A 19,954-nucleotide genomic window follows, 5' to 3' on the forward strand; every position below is an offset into this window, starting at 1 on the left:
TGAATTGTAGTGAACAGTTAACATCAGTACTTGCAACATGTGTAATAAAATGTTATTGTTCTTTAAGAAAAAAAATTCACAGCACTGCACCATAATTTAACTAACGCCACATCAGAGTCCACACATATTATGGGGAGGCTCCTTTTATAATACAATGTATTGACATCTACTTTATAAACATAGCATCTTGTGAATAATATTATAAAACAATCACATTTTCCTTCTTAAATAATAAATATGTTATTCAGTAATCTTTCTTGGCTTATGTATCTCCATGTAGACACCCTCCAATGAAACTGTTAAGCAAATGTATTCCCCTGTTGGACATTTAAAATAATCTTGAATTAACTGAAATTAAAGATACAGTGGAAGACTCATGTCTATCTGTAATTCTACAGGTTACACATACAGTATCTTCAGTTGTTCACATGTAGCAGTCACATTAGACAATCATGAAAAGTTTTCCTCACAGTCCCTCCTCAGACAAAAATGGATGAATGGAACATAAAAGAAAAAGAACCAGCCATTGTCACTGACAACACCACCAATATGATCCGTGCGGTACAGCTTATGAAGCTACTTCATGTTGTCTGCTTTGCATATACACTCACTTTGGTATTGCATGCTACTCTGAAAAATTCCAAATTTCATGCATGCTTGGCTGGGAAGGACGTGTTGCAAACTTTTTCCACCATAGCAGTACAGCTAGCTACGTGCTTAAAGAGAAGCAACATTTATTGGACTTGTGAAGACACAAACTTGTGATTGATGAGGTCCTGCGATGGTACAGTGCATTGGAAATTGTCTCCAGTGCAGATTGTTTAGGCTCTGCTCGTTTGGATGTCGACTGAGATTACATTTATGGATGATGTTGGGATAAACGATTTCTCAAATTTGTGGCATTATAACAATACTTCTGAGTTGCACAGCTTTCATATGACTTTGCCTGTTTCCAGTTGTTCTTTACCGATGAACTGTTTGAATCGATTGTAAGTCCACACATCTGATTTAATTGTAGGCGCTAATTTTAGTTGAGGAGTACACACCATTTTATGCGTGGTAGTAAAGTGCTTTTTCATTAGAAAGCTAAAATTTACTGAGCATGCAAGAGATTCAAGAGTTTGATCTTGAGACTTTAAGAATAGATATTATTTGTTTAAATGAAAAATAATGATTAATTTGAAAATCAATATTTTTACCCAGAGCTAGTATTAAAGATATTTAAGTGTATAGTGATGCATAGGCTTAGTTCATATTAAAAATACTTGTAATCTGTCATAAGAAACCCACATTTAATACAAAATTTCATCCAAAATTCTTAATGTGGAGCTCAAACTGTATTGCATCAGCATAAAAGCAGTCCAGGAATGTAACATATTCCATCCATCCATCCATTTTCTAACCCGCTGAATCCGAATACAGGGTCACGGGGTCTGCTGGAGCCAATCCCAGCCAACACAGGGCACAAGGCAGGAACCAATCCTGGGCAGGGTGCCAACCCACCGCAGTGTAACATATTCCAATGTAATGAATTTTTTTAAATGTACATAGGCCATTTAAAAGAATTAATATAGAAGTGGCAATAGCCATGTGAAATAAATGTACTGTATATCGCAAAGCCTAATGATTCTGCTTCAGACCTTCAGAAGAAATTTTTTAAGTATTACAGCGGTCAGCATTGCTTTAGATGGTATAGTGTTCCTTTCTAAAATCATATTAAACTTTGGTACAAGCTGAAAATATGTCTGGCCATGAATAAAAAATGCTGGGATGATAAAGTATTTTAAAAGACTTGACCAGCTCATTAAACTTGTTTTGCTCTTTTTCTCCAATTTATTTGTCAAATTACTTAACACAATGACCAAACATCTTTCCCTCTCTCCTTTCCTATTACCTTAAACTTTTAAATTAAGAAGACAGGCTCAGCTGTGTGATGCAGTCTTGACTTGCTGGAGGTGGTAGCAGAGCTAATAGTAAAGACCAAAGAGATATGCCATGATGGCTAATGCTGCATATCCTCCCTGTGGCATACTATCATCGACTACTTTTAGTCAACAAATCATTCAAAAGAATTAAGTCAAGAAATGTTACTGGAGCTTCTTTATACCTTTAGCAATACACCTTTATGAAGGCTCACTGTGATTGCTCTTAGCATTAGCCAAGCCAGATTTTTTTTCTTCTTTTTTTGTATTTCTTGTGTGTGTTTAAGAAGTGTTGCTGTTGATTGTTAAATTATTTCTATATTTCATCATTTTTTGTAAAAGCTATGTTTCCTCTTGGGTCAAAAAGTAGTATACTGTATATATGTCTAAAGAACAAATATGGAAAGCGGTATTCCCAGCTCAGTAACATTTCACACACCACACATGCTTAAACGCAAGCTAAATTTACTTGCCTTCATGATGCACTAAGTCTACAGTCAGAACAATACTTGTGCTGTTCAAATATTCTTTACGTTGTATCAATCTGATTTCAAGCCAGTCAAACTGACCGTTACTGGGTCTGGAGTCATTCTTAATAGCACAGGATGCAAATAATATCCTTCTTTTATGTAAGTATACTGATAGTAAACCCATAAAACTCGTAAGAATACAAATTACTTTTTTTAAACCACCGAGTGAATTACGAGCAGCAAATCTGAAAAGAAATGGGTAATCCGATATAAAATTGAACTGAAAGTGACAACAGCAGCAACTAAGCGCGAAAACCTGTAGCAAGTTGCAAAAGGTCCCGAATAAGACTCCTATGGGTAGTCCCAGCGTCTCTCGCATTGTACTGTCAAATCCGCTGCCAAGTGTGACGGAAGCGATAGGGCGGGGAAATTAGTGCCTTATGAATATTTATTAGTTGTGAATATTCACAAAGTAGGTGTATGCTTTCGGCAGAAGATAGTATTGTATTCCGTTCAAGACTACGCAGATTCACCAAGTGACAAAATATAGTAAAAACAGTACAATATTTTATCGAAATGAATGTTCGAATGCATTCTTAATGGCATGGAGTTAAATACGGCGACTGTGTTTATGTGTTTTGTAGTCGAGCTCCCTTACGCTCCTCGGGGAGGAGCCAGACGTGTCTTACAGGTTTGTGGGCACCTTCGTGAATATTCATACAGCCTGTGTGTGGAAGAAATCACGTGATACGGGGGCGGGGCTCCATTCCGCCACATTTTCTTGTCCATCAAGGTCCATAATGCCGCACTTCCGCGTGCAGGTCCAACGGAGTTCGCAGCCTTCTACTAGCCGGCCGCCGTCAGTCAGCAAGCCTGTTCGCTATTTCACATTAGGCACTATGCGCTCCATCTCGGGATTAGTTTGCTTGGTTGCAGCAGCCACCTTTTACCTTTACCTTCTGTCTACAAACCTGCCTCCAGGGCCACAGCGCCAACGTCAAGGAGAAGAGTTAGACAAATACGAGGAGGATACCGAATCTGAGGATGTCAGGTGAGAGTCAAGCGTGATCGGGGCTAGATTGGTGATCATTAAAGAGTCTGCAGCGTGGACAACCGGGATTTAAAGTGATATGCCAATTAACGGCCAGGGTAGTGATCAGTGGGGATCGCTGCATGTAGTAAATTGATTGAAGATGGGAAGAGGGTGACCAGATGAAAATCTTGGAATATGAATAGTTATTTTTTCCTTTTACTGTATACATTTTATAGGTGCACTGAAATGCGTGTTCTGATATTCTACTCTGGGTGCAAACGGTTACTTTGTTTTTGTGTGGTGAAGGTCTAGTTAGAGTTTGTAAATTTATCACACTCCTTTGCAATTAATCAAACGTCTTCAGTATTTTGAGAATATGAGACACCACATTACATCTTTTCAGTTGTCTGATGATACAAATTACAAGACATAAAGTGTCCTCAAATATTTTCCAAGTTTTCCTACTCCCCTTTTTGTCATACCAAATTTTAGCCCTACTTTGCCTAGATTAAAACCACCTACTTGATAAGATATGTCATTATTGTTTTAAATTAGTTATTAGCTCACCTCTGCCAATATTCAAATGCAATGCAACAATTTCTTGATATATCCTTCTAGTTGTGGTCCCAGGTGCATTACATGGACTCGTGAATCACAAACATCTCATGGTTACTAATAGCCAATTCAGTGTGAATGTCATGAATAATGAGAGGACTGTAAGTAAATAGTAAACTATACAGTGTAAATTGCAGTGTTTATTTTGATAATGTTTTAAATGTTGTGCTGGTATTGGTGGGAATTATATTTATTATGAACATACTTTGAATATGCAGTTCCAAGGACATCTACTGTATCTCCCCATTTTTTAAATATGATTTTTCAGTAAAGGGTCCCTGTTACCTGGAGACAGAAACCAGTCCTGAGTGGGATGGCAATACATCACAGGGCATACACAGGTGCACAAGCATTCTCTTATATCGGGCCAGTGGTCTGTTAACCTAACAAGATGTGTTTCATTTGTAGGAGTGAATGTTCTCAAACAATGGTCAAACTTCAAATTCCATTTGAACAGGGAATTAAATGTAAGGCATTGTGTTGATGAAGCAGGCCAGCTACTAAGAAGTATATGTTAGGTTTTGTTATTTTGTTGTAGTTACACCTCCTAGTCTTCAAGTAAGTTTTTGAAGTTAACATAATGATGCATTCAATGTCAAACCTTCATCGTATTCCACTGGACTCTTCAAAATTGACCAGCCCCATAGCACATAGTGGAGTACCTGCAGTGGAGGAGTGGACAAGTGACATTTGAATACTTAAAAAACCTAATTAACTTGAAATATTTGTATGCATAGACAGATATTATTTCAATGTTCATTGTGGTATTGTGTTTTTGTGTTCAGATGAGTTTGTTTCATTTTGATTTCCTTTAGTTTTAATAGTGTATGGCATGTTGAAGTAATCATCAAAAGAGCAATTCATAAGAACACATTAAATTCAGTTGAGTTTACATGTGACAATATATTGACTTGATGGGTAGTAGGCCGGCTGTGACGTGTCTGATGCTACCAGGGTAGATTTCAGTTCTTTACAAAGTTAAAACAACTGAATGATGAATGTTTCTAATTGCTGTTTTTTATAATTTATCATTTTTGCGTGAGGTCTGTTTCCCTTGTTTACACAACACTTTTTGTTATTGATATGGCCTCCAGAAGTGGGAATAAGGTTTAAAGGTAAATCAAATAAATAAATATATTGAAAGGGCTTATTATAGTAATTAAAGTGCATACAGTGGTATGTTGAGCCATTTGTCAGTGAAAAGTGTGTTTTTAAAAAACAATGTGTGTGTGTGTATGTGTATATATATATATATATATAAATATATATATATGTGACAGCAACACTCATGACAATGTCAATCATGTTACGTTATTATTAAAATGTTTCCTTTTCTTTTCATTACTTCTTTAACACACTACTTCTCCGCTGAGAGGGTATTTTATATATATATATATATATATATATATATATATGTATACTGCTCACAAAAATTAAAGGAACACTTTTTTATTGGGCCTGGCATGAAATCAATTAAACCTGTCTGATAATTTTCTGGTTGGTTCAGCTGAGGTCATTGTTAATCACATTCAGCTGTATTGGTGTTCATGGACTTAACGACAGGTGCACTAAAGTGGCAACAATTAGAAAACCCTCAAAACAGGACTGGTTTTACACGTGGAGGTCATTTCAAGTTTCTCCCTCTTGATCTTTTTTGGCTGGTTTTCCACTCGTGCTAGTTTTGGCTAGAGTAATTATCTCTACTGGCAGTATGAGGTGATTCCTTAACCCTACAGAAGTTGCACAGGTTGTCCAACTTCTCCAGGATGGCACATCCACACATGCTGCAGCAAGAAGGTTTAATGTGTCTCCCAGCACAATCTCCAGAACATGGAGGAGATTTCAGGAGACTGGCTGTTATTCTCGGAGAGCTGGATAGGGCCGTAGAAGGTCCTCAACCCATCAGCAGGACCGATACCTGCACCTTTGTGCAAGGCGGAACAGGCTGAGCACTGCTCGTGCCCTACAGAATGACCTCCAGAGGGCCACTGGTGTGAATGTCTCTACCCAAACAATCAGGAACAGACTTCATGAAGATGGCCTGAGGGCCCGACGTCCTGTAGTGGGCCCTGTGCTCACTGCCCAGCACCGTGGAGCTCGACTGGCATTTGCTCAAGAACACCAGAATTGGCAAGTCCGCCACTGGCCCTGTACTTTTACAGACGAGCAGGTTCACCCTGAGCAGCTGTGATAGACGTGAAAGAGTCTGGGGAAGACAAGGGGAATGATATGCTGTCTGCAACGTCATTCAACATGACAGGTTTGGTGGTGGGTCAGTGATGGTCTGGGGAGGCATATCCATGAAGGGACGCACTGACATCTACTGCGTAGGAAATGGTGCTCTGACTGCCATAAGGTATCGAGATGAAATCCTTGAACCCACTGTCAGACCCTACGCTGGTGCAGTAGGTCCTGGTTTCCTCCTAATGCACGACAATGCCTGGCCTCATGTGGCAAGAGTATGCAGGCAGTACCTGGAGGATGAAGGAATTGAAACAATTGAATGGCCTTCACGATCCCCTGACTTAAACCCAATAGAACATCTGTGGGACATTATGTTTCGGTCCATTAGGCGCCGCCAGGTTGCTCCTCAGACTGTACAACAGCTCAGGGATGCCCTCATACAGATCTGAGAGGAAATGCCACAAGACACCAACCGTTGTCTCATTAGGAGCATGCCCCAACGTGAAGCATGCATACAAGCTCGTGGGGGCCACACAAGATACTGAAAAGCATTTTGAGTAGCAGAAATTAAGTTTTTGAAAAAATGGACTAGCCTGCCACATCTTCATTTCACTCTGATTTTAGGGTGTCTACACAATTGAGCCCTTTGTAGGCAGAAAACTTTTATTTCCGTTAAAAGACTTGGCATCCTTTTGTTCCTAAGGCATTGCCCTGTCGTTATTTGTATAGATATCCAACTTCATATTGAGATCTGATGTATCTAATGTGTTTCTTTAAAGTGTTACTTTAATATTTGTGAGCAGTGTATATATGAATGACCTCCAAAGAGCGCAGAGACTTTTAATCACGTGAATGTGTCTGCAAAAAGTGGCGTCTCCTGCCCTGCAAAAGTCAAGCAGCCGGCGCACGCACATAGCTGTGCCGGCCTTTGAGACGCTGACTGCGTTTCTGCCTTAAGTCAAAGTGAGCACTTTTAATTTTTTTCATCCTCCCCCTGAGCTATAGCCTAGACAAATGCAAACACGGGACCCCTTTTCTACACCGCGGCAAACTAATATTAAGGCGCTTCGCACTTTCTTTTGCACGTATACGATTATGAGGTCGTCCGCTCTGATTATGAAGACACGCACAGGAGTGGAGGACCAACAGTGCCATCACAGCCGATTAATGGCAGGGACGTCTCACCAGTCTACACAAGACCCACCGCGACTGTCCTCAAAAGGCGCTCATATTGTCAGCGAAGACATCTCTCTACACTATATAAAAGAAAAAGGCAACTTTCCATTCTTTACACCTTTTTTCCTTTTATCCCAAACCAAAGCCTTTCTCTCTTAACACTGCAGAGGACACAAAACTAATTTTCTTTAATTGCTGGTAATACCGGTAAGGCACATTACCAGAGGCAGAAATTTGGACGTTCACATAGAAAATGTAATTTATATACCACAGCCGTCATGTAGCGCCTTTCAAAAGGGATCAACTACAGAGAGATGATCCATATACATTTTAGCTGCTGTTAGTACTACTTACCTGTTCTGTTACACTGTCTTTAAAATGTAGTTTACCCGCAACCACTCCAGTAGTGCTCAATGTACCTTTACTTCTTAAAACGTTAATGTTTTACTGTTTAATAACTTATAGACTACACACACACACACACACATATAGACACATACATATATATACACATATATAAACCTATATATATGGCGGCACGGTGGCGCAGTGGTAGCGCTGCTGCCTCGCAGTTAGGAGACCTGGGTTCGCTTCCCGGGTCCTCCCTGCGTGGAGTTTGCATGTTCTCCCCGTGTCTGTGTGGGTTTCCAGCGGGCGCTCCGGTTTCCTCCCACAATCCAAAGACATGCAGTTTAGGTGGATTGGCGATTCTAAATTGGCCCTAGTGTGTGCTTGGTGTTTGTGTGTGTCCTGCGGTGGGTTGGCACCCTGCCCAGGATTGGTTCCTGCCTTGTGCCCGGTGTTGGCTGGGATTGGCTCCAGCAGACCCCCGTGACCCTGTATTCGGATTCAGCGGGTTAGAAAATGGTTGGATATAGATATATATATTATATATATATATATATAAAAAATTAAAGGAATACTTTGAAAACACATCAGATCTCAATGGGAAAAAGAAATCTTCCTGGATATCTGTACTGATATAGACTGGGTAATGTGTTAGGAACGAAATCGTTTGATGGAAATGAAAATGATCAACCTACAGAGCCCTGAATTCAAAGATGCCCCAAAAATCAGAGTGAAAAAATTAGGTGGCAGGCTAGTCTATTTTGCCAAAATTTAATTGCAGCAACTCAAAATTGTACGCAGCACTTTGTATGGCCCCTGTGTTCTTGTATACATGCCTGACAACATCAGTGCATGCTTCTAATGAGACGACAGATGGTGTTGTGGAGGATCTCCTCCCAGATCTGGACCAGGGCATCGCTGAGCTCCTGGACAGTCTGAGGTGCAACCTGGTGGCATTGGATGGACCAAAACATAATGTCCCAGAGGTGTTCTATTGGATTTAGGTCAGGAAAGTGTGGTGGCCAGTCAATGGTATCAATTCCTTTATCCTCCAGGAACTGCCTGCATACTCTCACCACATGAGGCCAGGAATTGTCGTGCACCAGGAGCCACTGTACCAGCATAGGGTCTGACAATGGGTCCAAGGATTTCATCCTGATACCTAATGGCAGCCAAGGTGCTTTTGTCAAGCCTGTAGCGGTCTGTGTGACCCTCCATGGATATGCCTCCCCAGACAATCATTAACCCACCACCAAACTGCTCATGCTGAATGATGTTACAGGCAGCATAATGTTCTCCATAGTTTCTCCAGACCCTTTCACTTCTGTCACGTGCTCAGGGTGAACCTGCTCTCATCTGTAAAAAGCACAGGGCACCAGTGGTGCATCTGCCAATTCTGGTATTCTATGGCGATTGCCAATCGAGCTGCATGCTGCTGGGCAGTGAGCTCAGGGCCCATTAGAGGACATGGGGCCCTTGGGTCACCCTTATGAAGTCTTTCTGGTTGTTTGGTCAGAGACATTCACACCAGTGGCCTGCTGGAGGTCATTTTGTAGGGCTCTGGCAGTGCTCATCCTGTTCCTCCTTGCCCAAAGGAGCAGATACTGGTCCTGCTGATGGGTTATGGACCTTCTATGGCCCTCTCCAGCTCTCCTAGAGTAACTGCTTGTCTCCTAGAATCTCCTCCATGCCCTTGAGACTGTGCAGGGAGACACAGCAAACCTTCTGGCAATGACACGTATTGATGTGCCATCCTGGAGAAGTTGGACTACCTGTGCAACCTCTGTAGGGTCCAGGTATCGCCTCATGCTACCAGTAGTGACACTGACTGTAGCCAAATGCAAAACTAGTGAAGAAACAGTCAGAAAAGATGAGGAGGGAAAAATGTCAGTGGCCTCCCCCTGCCATTCCTGTTTTGGGGGTCATCTCATTGTTGCCCCTCTAGTGCATCTGTTGTTAATTTCATTAACACTACAGCAGCTGAAACTGATTAACAACCCCCTCTGCTACTTAACTGACCAGATTAATATCCCATAAGTTTCATTGACTTTATGCTATACTCTGATTAAAAAGTGTTCCTTTAATTCTTTTGAGTAGTGTGTGTGTATATATATATATATATATATATATATATATAAGTATATATATAGACTCAAACCGATTATGACAGCAGCAATCCAAGCTGTGAGAAAACAGTAAAAAGGAGGCGTGTCAGACATCGTGGTACATTTTCTGATGCAGCTAGATCGAAAACAACTTCGTGACGCTGCCCCCAAATACACAAAACAATTACTTTGACAATCATGTTACGTTATTTTTAAAATGTTTCTTTTTCATAACTTCTTTAACACATGACTTCGCTGCGAAGCGCGGGTATTTTGCTAGTATATATATATATATATATTATGTGTGTACATATATATGTATGTATGTGTGTGTGTGTGTGTGTGTGTGTGTATATATATATATATATATATATATACATACTAATAAAAGGCAAAGCACTCACTCATCACTAATTCTCCAACTTCCCGTGTGGGTGGAAGGCTGAAATTTGGCAGGTTCATTCCTTACAGCTTCCTTACAAAAGTTGGGCAGGTTTTATATCGAAATTCTACACGTAATGGTCATAACTGGAAGCAGTTTTCTCCATTTACTGTAATGGAGATGAGCTTCAACGCCGTGGGGAGTTTCGTGTGACATCATCACGCCTCCACGTAATCACGCAGTACATAGAAAACCAGGATGACCTCAAAAAGCGCAAGAAAACATGCATTATATAATTGAGAAGGCAGCGAAACAATAAGAAGCGGCGAGTGACATATACAACCATATTCATGAGTTCTGCTACTTCGGAAACAAAGCACGATGTAAACCTACACTTTAAATTAAGTTCATAGACAGGCTGCCGCTGGCGTTTGTAATTTAGTGCCTGCCCATATAAGGCCGTCCGTCAGCTGCCACGGGTAAATATTCACGGGTGAAGGACTGTGCTTATGGTGAGGAAGATGAGATGGTCAGGGTGGTGTTTGACACAAACTCAGTGAAACTGCGAGAGAAAGTTTTAAGTGCCAGGACTAAGGTAACATTAAATAAAGCTATGGACATAGCACGAGATGGCACCAGCACAGCTGGGAACCTTCGATGCAAGTACACCGAGTGGCTCACGTGAACTGACGCAGTGCACAGATAAAAGCAACAGTTCCAAAGAGCTGAACAAAACCGAATTACACAATTGAAAAGGCAGCAAAAATATGAAGCGTCTGATAAGCATATTCATAAATGCAGCTACTGTGGAAACAAAGCACACGGTGGAAAAGGTCAATGTCCCGCTAAAGGAAGACAGTGTAAAAAACCCGTGCATGCAGTGTGTCAGGTCTCAGATAAAGAAGAAGACGAGCTGTTTATTGATGCAGTAAGAAACGAATCGATGAATGAAACCTGTCATCTTTACAACGATTGACAAACACGGAATGTAACTTGAACACAACACATCCTACAAATACGAACCTGATTGAAAGAAATAATGATAATCAAATCCTTGATGACAGCAACACTCAGTAACACTCACAAAACAAATACTGTATATTGACAGTCATGTTACGTTATTTTTAAAATGTTCCCTTTTCTTTTTCTACCTTTTTTAACACACTACTTCTCCGCTGCGATACGCGGGTATATATATATGTATATATATATATCCCGCTCTACATACGAATAATGGATACTTTATTCGCCATCAATGATTGTTTTGGTAAAGCCATACTCAGTGTATTCATTAGATGAGCGGTAAAAAGTAAGAGCGAGGGAGGATGACTTATTGAGGCATGCAGGCTGTAGTGCGCCAACTCTATCTGAATTGCGCGATCACATTTGAAAAAATATATCTTTTCAAGTTCTATTTAGTCCATATGTGTCAAACTCAAGGGCTGCGGCCACATCCGGACCGGCGTAATTATATCCGCCCGAGATCATTTTATATACTGTATTATTGTTATTAATGGCCCGGGTATATGAAGCGCTGGTAACACAATAAACTACAGATCCCATAATGCAGCGCTTCAGCTGCCTTGCCGAACACTTACTGCGTTAATCAAGTCTACCTTATGATGCTGCAAGTTATTGCGAAGCTAGAGTTATTGCGCACTGAGTTTGCACGGCGCTTTGGTGACTTTGAAGAACAAAAAGTCCGTCTACATGCGGCTCGAACCTTGTGCATGTTTGGTAGCACATATCTGTGTGAGAAGCTCTTCTCAGTGATAAAGACTAACAAAACAGCACACAGGAGTCGCCTCACTGATGAGCACCTGCAATCCATCCTGAGAATCTCCACAACACAGAACCTCACACCAAACAGAAACGAACTTGTGGCCAAAAAGATGCCAGGCGTCCAGCTCTAAAATGACATATGAGCAAAGACAACTGAATGATTTGATTTGTTATTGCACGTAAGAGCGGGAGTCAACTGTTTTAACAAACAGCGTATTGCACTGATACGAAATAGCTGTGTGTGTATATATGTAGATATGTATGTATATGTATATATATGTTTATATATGTGTGTGTGTATGTATGTATATATATATATGTATTTGTGTGTATATATGTGTGTGTATGTATGTATGTGTGTATATATATATGACAACAACACTCATCACTCACAACAGTGACAAAACAATTACATTGACAATCAGGTTACGTTATTTTCAAAATGTTTCCTTTTCTTTTCATTGCTTCTTTAACACACTACTTCTCCGCTGCGAAGCGCGGGTATTTTGCTAGTTTTTAATAAATTTGCAAAAACCTCAAGTAAACTTTTTTCATGTTGTCATTATGGGGTGTTGTGTGTAGAATTCTGAGGAAAAAATGAATTTAATCAATTTTGGAATAAGACTGTAACATAACAAAATGTGGAAAAAGTGATGCGCTGTGAATACTTTCCGGATGCACTGTATGTGCGATTTTTAAAAAATATAGATAGAACTTTATTTGCCTCCAAGAGGAAAATTGGCTTTTTACAGAAGCTCTTTAAATAAATATATAAATAAGTAGAAAATTAAGTGAATAAATATTTATACAGTACACACTGGTGTGAATACACACTATAAAGGAAGAAAATTCAAAAGAAAGAAAGTTCAATCTTTGCTGTCACAGTCATAGTGAGGCATTATGCAGACATTTTACTGTTGGCATAAAGGAGACTTCTGCTGAATAATTTGTTTACTGAAAGTACTCAGTGTTAGTTTGCCAGAGAGAGGATGTGTAGCATTGTTTGTAATGACACACAATTTTGTTTTAATTCTGTCCTTCACTGCTACCTCCAGGGTGACGAGAGTGCATCTTATAACTGAGCTTCTCCTTTTAATTAGCTTGTTGATTTGGTGGGCCTCTCTTGAAGTGATATTACCAGCCCAGCCCATCACTGGTCATTACAGAGTTTTATAAGAAGTGAAGGATGTCATTTTCCACATTAAAGGACCGCAGTCTCCTAAGGGAGAAGAGCCTGTTCTGCCCTTTTTTATATACTAGTCCAACTTGTACTTGTAGGAGTGGACCACATCTACATCCACTCCTTGAATACTGACCAGACATAAAGGTCCTTTGGTGTGGCGCAAGTCAGTAACCAGTTCCTTGGTTTTGCTGATGTTAAGATGCACATGGCTGATTTTTATAAGCGCTTTATTTAATTGGCAGTGGCACCCTTGAAGGGTGACACCAGGTCTGTGCACAAATCATATTGTAAAGAGTGCCGGTTACAAATGTAGAAAGAGAACAGTTTTCTGGTATAGGTTATTCCTGTACTTTGAGACAAGGCGTAAAATGTACTAACCAACAGTGGCATGTCGACTGTGCCTTTGGACAATTTGTGTGTTTTTTCAGATTCTTAATCACTGGGTCAGAAGGATACTTACAGCTTTTCAGATTAGTTCATTTCATTTTGGGTATAGTGCTGGTAAATTTTAATTTTCTACTTTCTTCAAACTTTACAATAATCTCAGTCAACTGCAACAAGCAAAGCTTGTTCATTTTCCCAGTTTTAAGCATCAGTGTTCAGACAAAAGTAAAAATTTTATCAAATATGCAGTTTAGGTTGCCATTGTTCATCATGAAATATAATCAGTGAGACAGATTTTGGTATTAAATGGATGGTGTTCCAGAAGTCTAGCAACTGGGAGTAACTGATCTCCAGTGCAACTGTGAATGTAAACTTAAATTTAACAAAGTTTATTTGCTTTATCTCTTTTTTGACTGTACATTACTGAGGATTTGTTTGCAAGGCTTTACAAATATGTTGTGTGCATATCCTCATCTGATAGCTCACACAGTTCCAAGCAGGTCTTTTCACAAATGAAAATTATTAAAACAAGTATAGAAGCCTATTAACAGAGACAGACCTTTGCAATGAATTAATTGATGCGTTGTCAGAGACCTTGGCTGATATTAACAGTTTATGCAAAAGCAAGCAGTTTCAAGTTCATGACTAAAACAAAGTCAATGTGAAACCCCTTTACTTTAAAATATATGTCTTATCTGTATTTGAGCACTGCTCTTAATAGCTTTTAGTAAAAAGAAGTTTTATAATTAAACAGTTTCGAGAAAGTATTTTAAATAATGTTTGACACTGAGTTGGCATGGTGCCTCACAATAAAGAGACTGGGATTCACGGCCCAGCTATACCCTCAATGAAGTTTACAGCTCTACAAGAAAGAGTGGACTAAAATTCCTCCAAAGTGGTGAAAAAATCTGAAACTGAAATCTAGGAAGCATTTAGTTTCAGTCAATACAGTTAAATATTATACAGCCAGTAAGTATAAGAGAATGAGAATTTTCCGAAACAGTGTCAATTTGCATTGCTTAACTTTGCGCATTAAACAAATACATATGACTCTAAATTCTGTTGAAGTTTCTTTTTGTTGTTAATTTCCATTCAGCTTGTGAGTCACATTGCTTGAATTATAGCACTGATGCATTATTGTATCTAATAAAATGTATACTTGTACAGTGCTGAACATAATAAAATCATGCGTGAATTGTAAAGCTTTTCTTTTGAGACAGGCTTAGAGGTTTTGTCAAAAATATATAAAGCACAGTACAAATCTGTTAATTTAAAGTGTTGAAGAAGTTGGATTAAGCTAAAGTTGGTGTGCTAAACCTTCAGTTCATGTTATATAGGCTTTTAGTTCTATTCTGAACTGTGTATTTAACATATTATACTTGTGCATGTGGCTTTGTTTTAATTCCATATTGAGGTCTCTTTGTTTTAATCTATCTTTGTGAATTTTATTATTTCATTTCATTTGTCTTTTTTCTAGTTTGCCTGAAATGGAAAGAACTGTTTAGGTCAGTTTACTGAATATGTATAGGGTTTCTGTGTATAGGGGATAGTACCTTTTAACTTGTCCAAATGCATTTTATGTAGAAGTAAGAAGATATTTGAGTGTGTGCAGTGGCAATGTTAAGTGCCTTATGATTCTTTATGTCAGTGGCATGGATATGTTCTTATAAAAAAATAAGTTAAGTTGACATTCCCTTAGCTGTATTTTCATACAACTTCTTTATAATTTTATTATATCTTTTGCTGACCATGATCTCCCTGCCAGACCTCTGTTTTCTAAGGTGGTAAAGCCACAGTGATGTCATATTGTTCAGATGCTGTCTAATTGACATTTTGCATTTTCTTGCACAGCTTCTTTTCTATTTTTATATGTTTTGATCTCCCTGCTTCTGTGTGATTATTTTTTTTTTCTTCTTCCAATATATTTGCAAGTATGTTTTTTCTTTTATTTATTTATTTTTTTAAAATTTGCTCAGTAGGAGCTAGATTATTGTAGACAGGAGCTGCTGTTTACAATCTAAAAGCTTAAACAAGTAGGTTCTTCTGCAAGGCCTCCATTTTTGTGTGACTATTTACTAATAGGCATGTTTGACAGAGACGCCTACCATGAATTCCATGTAAGAGCAATTCTGAACGTTTCTACAGTTGACTCTGGTCTGTAGCTTAAGAATGGATTACTAGATGGATGATCAAACTGTCTGGCCTGTAGCTTAAAGGCCTACTAATGATAAGTATTAAAAATAGTTTACAATACAGTGTTTATCCCTTTATTAGTGAGTGGCATTAATTACTCATTTAGAGGTAGGTGCCTAGGTCTTGGAGAGATTGCACAGATAAATAATTAAACAATAGTAACAATTGATAATACAGTAATGAAATAGTAGTAGCAATGATAGTGCAATTCGTTTATTTTATATAATAATATTGTATGTGATTAATTACAAAATTGTTTTCATGTTTTTTCACTGATTCCAAATCATGAATTGAGAGGTCAGCAGAAGATAAGGGTTATTTTAGGGTGTACTCACATGCTTATGCTAGCAATTTGTTGTTTGCCTGAGCACATTTGTCCACATGTAAACCCCTAAGCCTAATTGTTTGACTAGTGTGTTTGCTCCATGCCTGGGCACGATTCAGAAGATTTCAGGAACAGTGTGATTGCTAAACGTGCCCGACCACAGAAGACAGCCATGAAGCCAATGATGCAACGTCATTTCATTTGATCCCATTTTAGTTGAAAACAGGTTTTTATTCTCACCTTACAGAAGAACATGTAGTTAGGGAAAAAAAAAGTTGATAATTCCTTCATTTCACGTCATTTGTCTGCATAAAAATCTTTGCGTATGTGTACCATGATTAACAACAAAATATTGCACTGCACACTCATTAAATCTGTAAGAGGGTAGAGTGTTATCATGCCCTACACAATTCCCAAAAAAAACTTGCTATCTTGTTTTGGTTTTACACAAGTTGCATGATGATGACGACGAAAGTGTGCCCGGGTCCAGAATGTTAAAGTGCAGTGTGAGTGCAGGCTAGAGGAGAAGTAGGGAGGGGAGACAGTCTTGGTCGGACATGGTACAGAACAAGCATGTCTAGTGTTAGTACACCAATTGACATAAAGAACACCAGAAAAAGAACAGGAGCCACAAATGAAAGTAAACAAACTTGCATCATATTCAACTCTGTGTGCCCTCTTTGAAATTTCATATCAGTATAACAAATTAACTAAATTTACTTTAAGATTAGGTCCTGTAATGTCTTTAATGCCGTATGGCTCTCCCCATGGGTCAGCACACATGGATTACTAGAAAGATGATCAAGCTGTCCAGGCAGTTCACACACTAATTTCAATAATAGGGGAAACACTACAATGTCACCTTTTGAAGTAAAATATTACTGTTGTCATTGAATCATTTTTTATGTAGATGTTCAACTTGTTTTTATTAGTTTATCAACTAGATTTTATTAGTTTAGTCATTTTGCTCTATTTGTAGGCATCGTGAGAGGTGTCCATGATCTTGTTGAGAATTCTTTTGTTGCTGCATTGTCGGTTATTTCTTTGCTTTGAGAATAGAACCTGTTTTTATTGGTGTTTCTTGTTTTGCATCATTTCTTGTACTACCCAATTTTGAATATGATGCGAGTATTCCTTTGTGTCTGTTCTGGCATTGAACCTTTCTGTTTAGTGCAACTATTTGTACCTTACTAATATGCTGAAAATAGTTCTGTCCATCAAAAAAGTTGAACATGTCTTTTTCATACTCTACCTATGGCCAAAGCAGGATTTTAGAGGGCAATAAAAAATTATTTTAAGTACATATTGAGTTGAATTAAAATCTACCAAATACTTAATTTGTAAAACAGAGGATGACTCTGGTATTTCCATAGCTTATAACCAATAACTGTACACTTTTTTTCATCCTTTATTTGTTTTCTTCATTGAATTTTTTTTTTTACACAATTTTGCATACATTAAAATCTATACTATAGCACTCCGCTGTAAGGTTGAGCATTGATGATTGGTATTTTGGAATGTTTGAAAAAGAAAACATTTGGGTCCCTTTTAGATAAACGTATGAAATTCAATTGCTAGTGCTGTCTGGTGTTTACATATTCAAGCTGTTTTATTTCTGTTACTACACAGAGTTTGGCTTATAAAGATCTCAGAGTGCAGTAGAATTAATAAATGCTGGATTTCAAATTAATCAAGTCAGCCACCTTCATGGTTATGCTTCTTATCTCCCATTGAAATTCAGACTTCCAGGAATCTCCGTATTGATTTAGTTTTGAATATTTTATTTTCATATGGCACGGTGGGACAGTAGTAGGGCTGCAACCTTGTGGTAGTGAGACCATGGTTCTCAGCGTGGAGTTTGCATGTTTCCTGTCTTCCTGTGTTTGCATATGTTTCCTCATGGTGCTCCAGTTTCCTCCCATGGTCCAAAGACATCCTGGTTAGGTGAACTGGTGATCCTAAATTGACCCTTGTGTGTGTGTGTGTGTGGACGGACTGGAGCCCTGTGCAGGGTTTGTCCGTGCCTTTCACCCATTGGTAGCTGGGATAGACACCAGCACCCACCTGCGCAGGACAAAGTTACTTAGGCAATTACTATTTTATTGTCATTTTAAAATGCAAAACTGTTTTTATAGTATATCTGTCTATTAATTTCTGCTGTTGTATTGTCTTTTGCATTAACCCACTGCAACACTGCATTTCCAGATCACTGTTTAGCTTAAAGTATGCTGTTAGTTAAATAATATTGTCTTTGTGGTTCAATCTTTCTTTCTGTATGATTATGGTGTGGACTAGAGGATGAAAATTGATGTACTCTGTTTTACAAGTTCTGTATTTCATGAAAGGCTATTTAGATAGTTGTATCCATTCACCATGGTTTAGCTTAGCATAAAGGTTTAATCCATAGTATGTCATACTCGCATTCTTCTGTTTTGATACTTAAACGATTAACTTAATTATTAATATTAAGAGATTAATTAAGCAAAAATAAAGCTCACAGGACGTTTTTGTACAGATTATCGTTAGAATGAACATTCTATTTTCTAAATGTAATTGGTTTGGTGCAAATCATTTTTAAACTTAATAAATTACAGTTCTTAATTGTGAAAATTTGTTTTTGAGGTTGCAAAAATGTTCTCAGTTTATCATCACAGGAGGCTAGTACCAACCTTGGCAGCACTGGCCTCAAGGAAGGAAGCAATCCTTGTACGCACTCCCAGTCATTCAGAAAGTCACTGGTCCACCTAACATGCTTTTCTTTTGGATATGGGTTGAAAAACCTAGGTCAACATGTGGAGAAGATATACATTGCGCAGCATTAGAACCTAGAGTGCTGAATCTAAAAAAAAAAAAACATTTTCAAAACTTCATATAATGATTTTACTCTTTTGTATTGTGCATTCTGTTTTCCTTAATCAAAAGTGGTTTAGTTATGTATATATTTACATCCATTAGACTTATTTAGCTTAATTTCTGTTTTCAAGGTACTTAAATCATGTTTATTTGATGCATGTCATTTTTTTACAACATAACATTCAAATTCTTTACTATTTACTTGTTCCCTTTTCATCCTTAAAATGAGTCCTCTTTACAACTGAAGTATCTATTAATACTACAACCAGTACTACTTCTAATAACTTAAGTTTAAGTAGGAGTAAAAACTGTGGAACCACTTAATTGCATTGTTTTGACTATATAAAATATACATTCTGGCAGACAGTAATTGTGTCATATGCATAAGTTATTATATTTTATTAGCTGGGGATAGTTAAAAGTGTACATCTTAAAATATTTAAAAACCAGTAACGGCGTACTGCACGATAATGTGCAGTGAATACACTTGACTTGAGCATTCCTAGTTTTCATCCTCTTTCTCTGTCTCTGTTTAGCATTCGTTTGCTCAGAGGTTGATGCGCTTTCTGCTTCCTGAGCAGCTCCTCTTTTCCCCACCCTAGTGGCCAGCTGCTTCTCTTCTTTCGTCGGCATCTTTTCACATTAAAACTGATTGTTAGTTTTTGTGTTTCAATGACTTAGTACGTTTCTTTAATTCTTCACTTAAGCTGGCACTTATGTCTTCAATCTGACTTAAGAATAATTGGTGAAGGTGGTAGGCAATGAGAATGGCACCCATATGCATGCTCCGCTCGGCCGCCCTGCTGCGTGCTGCTGAGAGTTGATTCTACAATAAAATAAAATAAAAATAAGAAGAGTAATAAAAATCATCACTCCGAAAGCGTATAGTAGACGTCACATAATATATGTGTACTAAGTTTCAAGTCAATAGGTTAAATGGTTTGTGAGCTACAGGTGATTTAAAATCCTGGACAGACAAACGAACAGCCACGGTAGCGT

General features: G+C 38.4%; 1 protein-coding gene across 1 annotated transcript in view; it reads left to right on the top strand.

Annotated features, from left to right (window-relative positions):
• The first annotated feature begins 3,086 nt into the window (after positions 1-3,086).
• Positions 3,087-19,954, top strand: part of LOC120531177 (transmembrane protein 41A-B-like) — a 55,628-nt gene continuing 38,760 nt past the window's right edge. The window contains exon 1 of the mRNA XM_039756344.1: positions 3,087-3,443. Coding sequence (XP_039612278.1) covers positions 3,193-3,443 — 251 coding nt within the window. The 5' untranslated portion in view covers positions 3,087-3,192. The remainder of the gene's footprint in view (positions 3,444-19,954) is intronic.

The sequence above is a fragment of the Polypterus senegalus genome, chromosome 6 (assembly GCF_016835505.1).
Source record: "Polypterus senegalus isolate Bchr_013 chromosome 6, ASM1683550v1, whole genome shotgun sequence".
NCBI classification, from domain to species: Eukaryota; Metazoa; Chordata; class Cladistia; order Polypteriformes; family Polypteridae; genus Polypterus; species Polypterus senegalus.